The 14,467-nt window shown below is 38.4% G+C and overlaps 1 protein-coding gene across 1 annotated transcript in view; it reads right to left on the reverse strand.

The window, feature by feature from the left end:
- Positions 1 to 14,467, reverse strand: part of GADL1 (glutamate decarboxylase like 1) — a 579,827-nt gene that overhangs the window by 170,115 nt on the left and 395,245 nt on the right. Inside the window, exon 12 of the mRNA XM_053714251.1 lies at positions 11,581 to 11,780. Coding sequence (XP_053570226.1) covers positions 11,581 to 11,780 — 200 coding nt within the window. The remainder of the gene's footprint in view (positions 1 to 11,580; positions 11,781 to 14,467) is intronic.

Raw genomic sequence — 14,467 nt, forward strand, 5'->3', positions numbered from 1 at the left:
TAGGAATAATTTATTTAAGAAGAGTTAATTAATTTCGTTAGATTAAAATTATATTTAATTTAGGGGGGTGTTAGTGTTAGGGTTAGACTTAGCTTTAGGGGTTAATACATTTATTAGAATAGCGGTGAGCTCCAGTCGGCAGATTAGGGGTTAATAATTGAAGTTAGGTGTCGGCGATGTTAGGGAGGGCAGATTAGGGGTTAATACTATTTATTATAGGGTTAGTGAGGCGGATTAGTGGTTAATAACTTTATAATAATAGCGGTGCGGTCCGCTCAGCAGATTAGGGGTTAATAAGTGTAGGCAGGTGGAGGCGACGTTGTGGGGGGCAGATTAAGGGGTAATAATTATAATATATGGGTCGGCGATGTTAGAAGCAGCAGATTAGGGGTACATAGGGATAATGTAAGTAGCGGCGGTTTACGGAGCGGCAGATTAGGGGTTAAAAATAATATACAGGGGTCAGCGATAGCCGGGGCGGCAGAATAGGGGTTAATAAGTGTAAGGTTAGGGGTGTTTAGACTCGGGGTACATATTAGAGTGTTAGGTGCAGACGTAGGAAGTGTTTCCCCATAGCAAACAATGGGGCTGTGTTAGGAGCTGAACACGGCTTTTTTGCAGGTGTTAGGGTTTTTTTCAGCTCAAACAGCCCCATTGTTTCCTATGGGGGAATCGTGCACAAGCACGTTTTTGAAGCTGGCCGCTTCCGTAAGCAACTCTGTTATCGAAAGTTGCAGTGGCGTTAAATATGCTGTACGCTCCTTTTTTGGAGCCTAACGCAGCCATTCAGTGGACTCTCAAAACCAGAGTTATTTTAAAGGTGCGGCCAGAAAAAAGCCAGCGTTAGCTACGCGGGTCGTTACCGACAAAACTCTAAATCTAGCCGTTAATGTTTTTGCCCCTTGAGCTTGCGTCGCGGTTTGCATAAACAGTTTTCCCCACTGCTTTTGCTTGTTTGTACTTTGCTCCTCCTCTGCCCAATTTCACTATGAATGTTGTGGGGCTTGCGAAGTTGCGCTGCTAGCCTAAACCTGCCTGCCTATCTGTGCTCACTGCTCAGTGACGTGTGGAGAAGTGAAGTCATTCACTGCTGTGTTGTCTCTCTAAACGGGAACCGGGAAATTGTGAGGGGGATGCCTGGCACCTGACCGCATGACTGTGTGACACTGTCTCTAAAGTGAAGGAGCCACGTATAATGCCCACCGGACCAGTACGGTTACGGTACACTAAGTGCACACAAAAGAGGTAGGAGGGGATTGTGCGTGGGGGTCTGGGGGTGGGCAGAGTGTAGAGGTGATTGGCCATAAAAGCGGTAGGCTTGCAACCTGGGGCTGTGCACTGACAGCCTTGGAACAGAGTCAGAGAGCAGAATTTTCAAAGTTTGCTCCTAAACGTGTTCTTTAGTGATTTATTTTTAGAGTGCACTGTTTATCTTTCATTTGATGCTCTGCTGAGCCAGAGAGCAGCTCCAGGCATGAGCTTTATAATTAATGCAGTACAGTTTACATATTTTGTATGTGTGTGTGTCTGAGTGTTTTTGTGTGTGTGCCTGAGTGTTTTTGTGTGTGTGTGTCTAAGTGTTTATGTGTGTGCCTGAGTGTTTGTGTGTGTGTGTGTGTGTATCTAAGTGTTTGTGTGTGTGCCTGAGTGTTTGTGTGTGTGTGTGTCTAAGTGTTTGTGTGTGTCTGAGTGTTTTTGTGTGTGTGTCTGAGTGTTTTGTGTGTGTGTCTGAGTGTTTTTATGTGTGTGTTTAAGTGTGTTTCCGAGTATTTGTGTGTGCATCTGAGTGTGTTTTTGTGTGTGTCTGATTATGTGCATGTCTGAGTGTTTGTGTGTGTGTGTGTATCTAAGTGTTTGTGTGTGTCTGAGTGTTTTTGTGTGTGTGTCTGAGTGTTTTGTGTGTGTGTCTGAGTGTTTTTGTGTGTGTGTTTAAGTGTGTTTCCAAGTGTTTGTGTGTGCATCTGAGTGTGTTTTTGTGTGTGTCTGATTGTGTGCATGTCTGAGTGTTTGTATGTGTGTGTGCCTGTCTGCTTTCTGTCCATTCGAAAAGTTTGCCTTTTCCATGAAATCCTCTTCTTGCAGTAAAAACAAAAACAAACATTACTGGGGGTGGAGGGGGGGTGACACCATAACTTACCGCACCGGGTGACACCAACCCTAGTGATGCCACTGTCTGGAACACTGTATGTTATTATTTCCATGAGCACTAGATGGCAGCACTATTTCCTGCCATGTAGTGCTCCAGATGCCTACCTACCTCTTCAACACAGAATATCATGGGAATGAAGCAAATTTGATAATAGAAGTAAATTGGAAACTTTATTAACTTTGTATGATCTGTTAGAATCACAAAAGAACACTTTATCCCTTTAAGCTTATTCTTCTAATAAACCTTTTAACCACTTAATGACCATGACCCCTAATAGCACAGGTCTCGCAGTCAACGACAGGACCGCGCTATTACAACCTCCCTCCCTTTATAGCACGGTTGCCGCTGGGTACGTTGTTGGTCGTTAAGGGATTAAAGATGAGATTTATCAGAAAATATGTAGCTTTATCATTAAAAACAGCAATATAAAAAATGACAATATAAATGTATAACTACAATGCTCACTTAAAGGGAGATAAAAGAGTTAAAAAGAAAATGTTGCTTCTAAGCCTGCCTAGGTATATATTTTAAGAAATGATACCAAGAGAACCAACTAAATTAGATTATAGAAACACATTGAAAAGTCTCTTAAAATTGCATGTTCTATACGAACTGTGAAAGCTGAATTCTGACTTTCCTGTCCCTTTAATCTAATCTTTTAACCTTAGTAATCAATATTGTTGAGAGAAAGAAAATTAGAACTAACAACTACAGTAAGGAGGTGCAGAGAATGACTGCCTACAGAAGATTTGGAGAAAATACCCAAATAAGGAGGAACAGACAAAAATGTGTCTAACCTTTAATCAGAGGTCCGTTTCATAATGCGTTTAGTTTATGATTGTATGGTCTTTGGATGTTAAATGCTGATTTAGTGCAACAACATCATATAATAATATGGCTAAGGATAGACTTGAGAAAAAAAGTGGGAATAATGACAATGGACACAGGATAATGCATGGAGATAAATTCTCTTTCTCTTTTCTCTATCAAACCCACACACCCTTTAGGAGAAATATAAACTCTTTCAAGTAAGTGACCTGCCCTTCCATTGGTAGGTTAATTGCTGAAAACAAAACCACTAGACACCAGAAAGAACCACGATGAGGAGGGACTGGGGCTCTACCAACATCACACAAAAGGGAATGAGACCCCTTAATTTAGAGGGAGATATTTTATCTATAGTATTTCCCACAACCACCTGCACAACTGGGCTCTATGGAGATAAGATGAAGGTTTAGGTCCCCTAAAAACATAATGCGCAAAACACTCTTCATGTGAAAGAGAGGATAGAACTCCTTGTGGGATCACAAGAACCTCTAGGTAGCAGATGATTGGAATAGAAATGGTAATCATCTGTCCACTAGAAGACTAGTGTATGCTGGGCTCTAAAGGATACAATAGCACCCCATTTTAGTACCAGAATGAGTAAAGTGATTCATGTTTTTGATTATGAAAATCTGAAGCCTTAATGTGGTGATGGATCATGAACAAATCGATCACTTACTATGGGCCAGTTTACAACTGGAGCGCTAAATATCACTTTCAAAAAAGATATATTAGCGCTCCACTTTGTACTACCAGCACACGCTAATGTACGCTGGTATTACAAGTTAACAGCAAATGCTGGGTAGCATTGTGCTCACGAGTACACTCTTCCATATGCTCCAATAAGAGCCTTGTTCTGATGCTGTCAGAAACGGCATCAGAACCTAATGCAGCAAAGGGAGTGAGTTGTGCAGTGGCAGCAAATATAAATATATATGTATATGCTGATATACATATACAGGGAGTGCAGACTTATTAGGAAAATGAGTATTTTGACCACATCATCCTCTTTATGCATGTTGTCTTACTCCAAGCTGTATAGGCTCGAAAGCCTACTACCAATTAAGCATATTAGGTGATGTGCATCTCTGTAATGAGAAGGGGTGTGGTCTAATGACATCAACACCCTATATCAGGTGTGCATAATTATTAGGCAACTTCCTTTCCTTTGGCAAAATGGGTCAAAAGAAGGACTTGACAGGCTCAGAAAAGTCAAAAATAGTGAGATATCTTGCAGAGGGATGCAGCACTCTTAAAATTGCAAAGCTTCTGAAGCGTGATCATCGAACAATCAAGCGTTTCATTCAAAATAGTCAACAGGGTCGCAAGAAGCGTGTGGAAAAACCAAGGCGCAAAATAACTGCCCATGAACTGAGAAAAGTCAAGCGTGCAGCTGCCAAGATGCCACTTGCCACCAGTTTGGCCATATTTCAGAGCTGCAACATCACTGGAGTGCCCAAAAGCACAAGGTGTGCAATACTCAGAGACATGGCCAAGGTAAGAAAGGCTGAAAGACAACCACCACTGAACAAGACACACAAGCTGAAACGTCAAGACTGGGCCAAGAAATATCTCAAGACTGATTTTTCTAAGGTTTTATGGACTGATGAAATGAGAGTGAGTCTTGATGGGCCAGATGGATGGGCCCGTGGCTGGATTGGTAAAGGGCAGAGAGCTCCAGTCCGACTCAGAAGCCAGAAAGGTGGAGGTGGAGTACTGGTTTGGGCTGGTATCATCAAAGATGAGCTTGTGGGGCCTTTTCGGGTTGAGGATGGAGTCAAGCTCAACTCCCAGTCCTACTGCCAGTTTCTGGAAGACACCTTCTTCAAGCAGTGGTACAGGAAGAAGTCTGCATCCTTCAAGAAAAACATGCTTTTCATGCAGGACAATGCTCCATCACACGCGTCCAAGTACTCCACAGCGTGGCTGGCAAGAAAGGGTATAAAAGAAGAAAATCTAATGACATGGCCTCCTTGTTCACCTGATCTGAACCCCATTGAGAACCTGTGGTCCATCATCAAATGTGAGATTTACAAGGAGGGAAAACAGTACACCTCTCTGAACAGTGTCTGGGAGGCTGTGGTTGCTGCTGCACGCAATGTTGATGGTGAACAGATCAAAACACTGACAGAATCCATGGATGGCAGGCTTTTGAGTGTCCTTGCAAAGAAAGGTGGCTATATTGGTCACTGATTTGTTTTTGTTTTGTTTTTGAATGTCAGAAATGTATATTTGTGAATGTTGAGATGTTATATTGGTTTCACTGGTAAAAATAAATAATTGAAATGGGTATATATTTGTTTTTTGTTAAGTTGCCTAATAATTATGCACAGTAATAGTCACCTGCACACACAGATATCCCCCTAAAATAGCTATAACTAAAAACAAACTATAAACTACTTCCAAAACTATTCAGATTTGATATTAATGAGTTTTTTGGGTTCATTGAGAACATGGTTGTTGTTCAATAATAAAATTAATCCTCAAAAATACAACTTGCCTAATAATTCTGCACTCCCTGTATATATATATATGTGTGTTAATATGTGTATATACACATATAAATATATATGTGTATAAGCATATACATATATATTTATTAGGAACACACAGTTCCCATATACTGCTATGTAAAAGCACCACTCCCACCAACTTTAAGCACCAAAATCTGCCATCTATTTTTGGGTACTTTTAGAAAATGAACCAGAGATTGGATCTCTGGTTAATTTTCTGAGCGTTAATTGCTACAGAGAGCTTGCGGTAGCAATAACCAGCCACTTGTAATGGCTGTTTAATTTTTGCACACCTGCAAACGGGCCCATTGCAGAATAGCGATCATTTTGCACTCTACTTGTAATCTAGCCTTATAAATTTTAAGGGATAAATGGCAATTCTTGATAGCAGATGAAAATCTGAAAAAAGTGGTAGGTAATGTACCATCCTTTGTAGTAATTTAAAATAGAAGTTAGTAAAGAGTAATTATGCTAAAAACAGAAAAATATTGGCTTGAGAAACAACACAAAATTTAAGGTTGTTTTTAGTGTGGCCATTGCGTTATATGTAAACACATTGTAGGAACTAAGCAATTTTCGACTGGTAAGGAAGTGTTTCAAATGAAGCAATTTATAAATTGCAAAACTGAAAATGTAATTTACTTACTATATGGTTTGTGCCCTATTTTTTATACTGTTAAAACAAAAAGGATGTTAAAAGATAATCATAGAACACAAAACCGTTATATGTAAGGCTAAAGATGGTGAAATCAATAGCAGTGTTGCTGTGCACTTATAGAGAGACCCCTAATTGATCTCACTTTCAAAATAAGGTTTTTGTATCGCAACCTTATAGCTTTCATGTGATCATTATGGTAATGAAGATTACTCAGGAAGAATAGCTAGCTACAAGTGTAATTTTTGTTTTTTTGGGTTTTAGTTTTTTAATATTATTTGATATTTCTTCAGATGTCTTCTAAAAAAATATATGCAGGTGTCTTCTGAAACATAGAAACATAGAAACATAGATATTGACGGCAGATAAGAGCCATAGGCCCAGCAAGTCTGCCCGACCTTACCTAACAGTATAAACTTATCTAGTTCATAGGAAAGCCTTATGCTTGTCCCATGCATTTTTAAAGTCCCCCACAGTGTTTGTTGCTACTACCTCTTGAGGAATTTTATTCCATAAATCAATCACTCTTTCTGTAAAGAAGTGCTTCCTCAAATTACTCCTGAATCTACTACCCTTTAGCTTGAGCTCATGACCCCTTGTTCTTGAATTTTCCATTTTATGTAAAATACCCACAGCCTCAGTTTTACTAAACCCTTTAATGTACTTGAAAGTTGCTATCATATCACCTCTTTCCCTTCTCTCCTCTAAGCTATACATATTTAGGTCATTGAGCCTATCCTGGTAAGTTTTATTTTTTAGACCATGTACCATTTTGGTAGCCCTCCTTTGCACAGATTCAAGTTTGTTAATATCCTTCTGAAGATATGGCCTCCAGAACTGCACACAATACTCAAGATGAGGCCTAACTAATGATCTATAAAGTGGCATAAGAACCTTACTATTTCTACTGCAAATACCTCTACCAATACATCCAAGCATTCTGCTAGCCTTACTCGCTGCATTACTACGTTGTTTACTAAGTTTTAAATCATCTGAAATAATAATTCCCAAGTCCTGTTCCTCATCTGTAACAGTCAGTAAAGTGTCATTGAGTCTGTAATTAACATTTGGATTTTTCTTCCCTAAATGCATTATTTTACACTTTGCTGTGTTAAACTTTAGATCCCAGTCATTTGTCCAATCCTCCAATTGTTGTATATCACTTCTCATTTTGTCTACCCCCCCTGGAACATCCACTCTGAAAGTATATGTTGTGCTGAAAAAAACAACATATTATTTCTATAGCTAACTCATAGAAGCTCCAAAACAGCTGTGTAAAAGCTAAGCATAATAGTGTCTAAATACAGTTTCAGCATGGGGTGACTATATCAACTACAGGGACAGACTGTGACAAAAAATAGGCCTGGGCATTTTAAGGCAGAGCAGCCTACTCTCTTCCCATTTTAACCATACCTTAAAACTGACAAGAATAAGGTATTAGTTTGATTTAGAAAAACATTAAAAGTTTTTAAGACCAAGATATTCTAAATATAATCAAGCCTTGAGAAATGTTTTGTGGCAGGAAAAAAGAGGGAGGGAGAGCGCTACCCAACCAAAACTGTATAATTACGCAGAAATTCTTAGATACCTGCTGGATTAGTTATCTAGTGTCTTCTCTTTATGATGTAAAAAAATGGAGGAGTATGTATGTGCTCCCCATTCTCTTAACTTTATCCTGCACGCTACAAATAGAGAGTTAGACAACACAATTTGTCTACACCCTCTGTATAAAGATATTATTTTTGACTTGAAAGGTGAATAAAAGGTGGGATAGGGATTTAAAAGTTTCTAGATATCGTGCGATATTGGGTAATATGTATTTTATAGCAGATAATTTTCACAAAATATTTAAAGAATGGGAACTTAAAAAATAATAATAATTGAGCACATAATGGTTTGAACATTAAAAAATAAATATACATTTAAAAATTTTCAAAAAAAATATATTCCAGAATCACAAAAATTCTATTTTATGCAATTTATAAGTTATGTGGTTAGGATTTTGAGATGTAACCCAAGGTTATGTTGCACCACTATTTGTTGCAACTTTTAGACAAGCAGAATCCAAAAAGGTGGCCATTATTATTAATTTATAGAAAACTTTTTGTCATGGGCTGAGGATGTAATTTTTTAATGTTTGCCTGGAAAATGGTCTTTGATGATAAATTCAGAATATACTAAAACTTTATGAGGCCCATTTATCAAGCTCTGTATGGAGTTTGAGGGCCCGTGTTTCTGGCGAGTCTTCAGACTCGCCAGAAACACAAGTGATAACACAAGTTATAACCCTGTCCGCCTGCTCTGATGAGGTGGACAGGAATCACCGCAATTCAACCCGATCAAGTATGATCGGGTTGATTGACACCCCCCTGCGAGTCTGCAGTGGGCAGCATTGCACCAGCAGCTCTTGTGAGCTGCTGGTGCAATGCTGAATACGGAGAGCGTATTGCTCTCCACATTCAGCGATGTCTGTCAGACCTGATCCGCACTGTCGGATCAGGTCCGACAGACACTTGATAATTCGGCCTCTATGTCTGAATAGCCTGAGGACTATTCATAACTTGACGCTACATTCTAGAGGAGCAAACTAGAATAATACATAAAGATTATTTGACCCCAAGGAGAATTTATAAAATGTAAGAAGTGAAAAGGGTATAAAGGAGGAACATTTTAGAGAAGTTGACTTAATTTGGTGAAGAAAAACGTATGCTATGTATTATTGTATTGATGGAGTTACCTGAATCTGTGATTAATTTTGAGGGGGAACATTTTTATTCTATCTTTTTGTACTGAATATTGATCCAATAAAGATTAAATAAAAAAAAGAAAAGTTTGTAACACCATTCAGTCACTGTATTTTGTAAACTGGTTGTCATTAAATAGTAAAAAGTAAAATGTAATTTAAAAAAAAAGTTCACATTTAAATAAAGCCACCTGAGAACTTTTCATCACACTAAAGTTGCACTTTCAGAGGGATAAAGCACACAAAGACATCCACAGATTGTCAGTACCCACATGCACAGAGAAAGCACCCCAAACATGCACAGTCACACAAAAATAGGCACCCACAGGCATCAAAAGGCATCATCAAGAGGAGTTGCTTCTTTGTAACTGGCTCACAGAAACAGCAAGGCAATAGGAGGCAGGGCTGGTCCTGCATTATGCACAAATAATAATGCTGGTGACTGGGTGGGGCTGAGGCAACCAGGCCTGGCCCACAACTATCCCTGACCCATGGGCTAAAAGAGGCTGCTCCTATGTGGTGACTCACCATAGAAAAAGCTACTGAGCTGTTGTTCTTTCCTGGTAGAGCGCTTCTCTCTTTGTATGCATTTGTATTATGACCCTGGGGAGGTCTCCCTAAGGGTGCTGGGAGAAACCAGATGTGGACATTTTGCCCAGCTTGCTTAGAGAAATATGGGTGCACCTCCCTGCTGAGGCCAACAGTAGGCTGAAACAATTGTCTAGGGTTGTCATGTTCCTTGTTCAGAGGAGAATTTTCTGTTTTTTTTATGCCTGTAAAATAAATATAAATCCTAAAATAGATACAATGTAACTATTAGTTATATTGTAGCTATATTAGGGTTTATTTTATAGGTAAGTATTTAGTTTTAAATAGGAATAATTGGCCAATCTGAATTAAGGTAGGAAAAATCCGATTGATTGATTTAATCAGCCAATCGGATTGAAGTTCAATCTGATTGGCTGATTGGATCAGCCAATAGAATGCGAGGTCAAATCTATTGGCTGATCCAATCAGCCAATCAGATTGAACTTCAATCCGATTGGCTGATTAAATCAACCAATCGGATTTTTCCTACCTTAATTCCGATTAGCTGATAGAATCCTAACAGCCAAACGGAATTCGAGGGACGCCATCTTGGATAACTTCATTTAAAGGAACCTTCAATCTTCGTTAGGACTTTGATTGAAGAGGATGGCTCTGCATCGGCTTGATAGAAGATGGCTCCGCTCCGGAAGGATGAAGATAGAAGATGCCGCCTGGATGAAGATGTCTGCCGGTCCGGATGTCCTCTTCTGCCCCATCGGTGACTGGCTGGGTGAACACGGCTCAAGGTAGGGTGATCTTCAATGGGGTAGTGTTAGGTTTTTTTAAGGGGGGATCGGGTGGGTTTTAGAGTAGGGGTGTGTGGGTGGTGAGTTGTAATGTTGGGGGGGTATTGTATTTCTTTTTCTTAGGTTAGGATTTATTTTACAGGTAATTTTGTAATTATTTTAACTAGGTAGCTATTAAATAGTTATTAACTATTTAATAGCTATTGTACCTAGTTAAAATAAATACGAAGTTGCCTGTAAAATAAATATAAATCCTAAGCTAGCTACAATGTAAATATATTGTAGGCGTCGGCGATGTTAGGGGCAGCAGATTAGGGGTTCATAGGTATAATGTAGGTGGCGGCGATGTCCGGTCGGCAAATTAGGGGTTACATTTTTTTATTTTAGTGTTTGCGATGTGGTGGGGCCTCGGTTTAGGGGTTAATAGGTAGTTTATGGGTGTTAGTGTACTTTTTAGCACTGCAGTTAAGAGCTTTATGTTCCGGCGTTAGCGCATAAAACTCTTAACTACTGACTTTTATATGCGGTAGGAGTCTTGGAGGTAGTGGCTGTACCGCTCACTTTTTCCAAGACTTGTAATACCAGCATTAGCCAAATCCCATTAAAAAGATAGGATACGCAATTGACGTAAGGGGATTTGAGGTATGGAAAAATCGCGGAAAAAAAGTGAGCGGCACACCTGTACCTGCCAGACTCGTAATACCAGCGGGCGTTAAAAAGCAGCGTTAGGACCCCTTAACGCTGCTTTTTAAAGCTAACGCAGAACTCGTAATCTAGCCGTATATGTCCTAAAATGATTGTCTGTTGACATATGGTCCAATTTAATCAGGGTTGCAGGGTACCCCTTGTCTGCTTTTCTCTCCTCTAAAGGCCTGTTTTGGATTGTTCTTTCCTTGGTTACCCACCAGAAATCCCCAAAGCACACATTGTTATGTTTGCTTTTTCCTGGGGCAACAAAAACTATGGCACACATTGTTAGTTTAGCTTTTTCTTAGGGGCCACCAGTTGTCTTATCTGCTCTACACATATCTTTTATTTTATTACAAAGCTATGATCCCTGGGTATATAATGGATTCTTTACTACTGCATGTATTCCTAGCTTCAGGCTGTGACAGAAATATCAGGCATATATGATCTTAAATTGGTAAAGGTTCAGGGGGCAACAGATATTACAGTGCCTAGAGTAGCACAAACACTAAATACATGACTGGTAATTACAATAGTGGTGCATTAAGAAAATTGGAATAAAAGCAGATGATACTATATATGCAAATTAACTTCTTAATCAAAATAAGGATTGTGTAACAATAGATGTAATCATGGTTAGTGTAACCTTTCTCTCTGAATGGTAAACACTTTACCTTGACAACGCAAGGGCACGATTTACCCTTTCTTCAAGACCTGTGGTCCCCAAAGCCTTCCACATCACCCAGAATTTGAAGGCATCTGCTCGTCTACTGCACTGAATAGATTTGTCTCCAGTATCATAACGCACATCATAGAATTTATCCTGCTGGAATAGATAGGAAGCCTCTGCTGAATGACACCTTTTAAGAAGACCCTGTTAAAAATATAAAAATGTATATTAGTAATTGAAAGAATCATGGTATGTTAAAGATGAGAATGTTTTGTACAGGAGAAAATAAAATGGGAAACCAAATGGCAGAGAAGTGTGTAGGAATGAAATTCTTAGAAACAGACAAAATGATAAAGGGAAAGAATGAGAGAGAAATATTGAAATCTATAAAGCTCTCTGGTCTTAAAAGATTCAATAAGAGATATTTTATAGAAGTCCCTGTCCTAATTCTATAAAAGCAGTTTTTACCGAGGGAACACTGTTTCGCAAATTCGTGTTCCCTACTTTTAATTAGTTGAAGGTTATACATACTTTACAGTAGGGATTGTAAATTAAATTATACTTTAATGGTTTGTATTAAACAAATATTGAAATAAAAATACACAGTAAATGTTTTTATTGTTTAAGCTCATCAAACATTAAAAAAAAACGAAGTAGTTCTGCAATAACATATTTAATGAAAAAATTTAAACTTGTAGAGAAATTGTGCAGCAAAGAAATGATTTAAGCTACACACTAAAAAAACAATAAAAATGCACGGCACATGCAAAAAACATTGTGAAATTAGTATTTATCATACAAAATTCAAAGTATATTATTTTCCTTGAGTTTCCGTACCTGTGCTAGCAGTGGGAGTTCTAGAACTTAATATTTGGGGTGTACTAATTGGGGGGCTAACAAAGGTGGTTAAAGAGTTGAAATGGTGGGGTATTACACGTGCACTTGGAGGTGCAGAGCACCCACAGCACCCCAGTAGAACTGCCACTGTCTGTTAGTTGGCTGAACAGGAGCATTCCATGTGTATAGCTGACATTTCTCCTTCAGTTTTAGCATATTCTGTAAACACTTTCTTTCCCCTTACAAATCTTGCATTTTTTTCCTCACAAACTAAAAGGTGGCAAGATTGTGCTATATTATAGGAAAATAGAGGAGATTGTAAGATACTATATTCTTAAACAATAATCTGATTTGTATTGACTGCAGAATCTAATGTTTAACCCCTAACGACAATGTACGGTGTACATTGCATGGTCGTTAAGGGGATCCCTAGTGCAGCAGTGAAGCCACCATCGTCAAGACCTGCACTATAAACATGCCCGATAAAGAGGGCTTGTTAACGACTGCTGACATACCCTGTACGTCGACTGTCATTAAGTTGTTAAAGTGTGCGCCCTGCTCCCTGCTAACTGCTCTCTCCTCAGAAAAGTTTCCCTTTACAGAGAGCTCCATTACTCTCTATGGAACTCGCAGCTCACAGGGAAATTCACTTTTTATAGAATTCCCTGAGGGCAGCACCTGAGAGTGTTAGTGTGGAAAAAACAAAGTTTTTAGAATCCTGTCCTCAGAGAGAGAGTGTGAGAGAGAGAGAGAGAGAGAGAGAGAGAGAGAGAGAGAGATAAAGCCTACCAGAAAAGGAGAACAGACAGAAATAGCTCTTCCAAACTTGGAGATAAAGTTTCTACAAAATGTTGATGATCAGTTCCTGCTATCACCAAATGAGAAATGCATCAACAAAGCCTGGATGTAGTAGAAAAATACACCTACCCATAGGTTATGCAAACATATCAAAATAAACAGAAAATATGGTGTTCCAGAGAAGACCCAAAAACACAGTTAAAGTGACATGAAACCCAAAAATGTTTGTTCATGATTCAGATAGAGAATACAATTTTAAACAACTTTCCAATTTACTTCTATTATTTAATTTGCTTCCTTCTCTTGTTATCATTTGCTGAAAGGTTTATCTAGGCAAGTTCATGAGCAGCAGAGAAACTAGGTTCTAGCTGTTGATTGGTGGCTGCATATATATATATATATGATTGGCTCACCCATGTGTTCAGTTAGAAACTAGTAGTGCATTGCTGCTCCTTCAACAAATTATACCAAAAGAATGAAACAGATTAGATAATAGAAGTAAATTAGAAAGTTGTTTAAAATTGTATTCTCTATCTGAATCATGAAATAAAAAAATTGGGTTTCATGTACCTTTAAGATCCAGTTTTCAAAGTAAGAGGGTATTTGTTGGAACCAGTATATAACTATAAATATCTTTGCCTAGCTATCAGGCTGTTGATAAAACTTTAAACTGGTCATAAAGGAGCTAAATGAGAAAAGTATGCAAACCTTTTCTACAAGACAACAACGTCTCTCCTTTTGTTTTGTTTTTATCTATGCTGTTTTCCTGCAGTGGTTTCCTACTACGTATTTAAAAAAATAATAATATTCTATTTGATAATTAGGCTAACCAATCAGCATTGCAGGTTAGAGGTCTTACTGTTATAACTGAGCTCATCCATTCTTCTGACTGGCTAATCTGCTTCCAGTACATAATTAGACTCAACTTTTGTATCTTGCATAGCATCTAGGCCGTATTCTTTAAGTTCAAATTAGAGATGGGTGAATGTGCTGAAAGTGCACTTTGTTTGCTAGAACGAATAGTCCTGTGGACATTTGTTTTGGACATTCAAATGTTGATAAGAAGGAATATCCATTAAAATTATTTAATCAAATGTTATTTCCGGTTTTTAAATGTTAATTTTGTTTTCAAATTGTCATAATTAGAATGTAGTATTCGAATTAACAAATAATTTTCAAAAGTTCAATAGTTTATGTAGTAGGGAATTTATTAAATTTATACATAATAAATACAAATACATGGGGGCCTATTTATC

Source organism: Bombina bombina, chromosome 5, assembly GCF_027579735.1.
Source record: "Bombina bombina isolate aBomBom1 chromosome 5, aBomBom1.pri, whole genome shotgun sequence".
Taxonomy (NCBI): domain Eukaryota; kingdom Metazoa; phylum Chordata; class Amphibia; order Anura; family Bombinatoridae; genus Bombina; species Bombina bombina.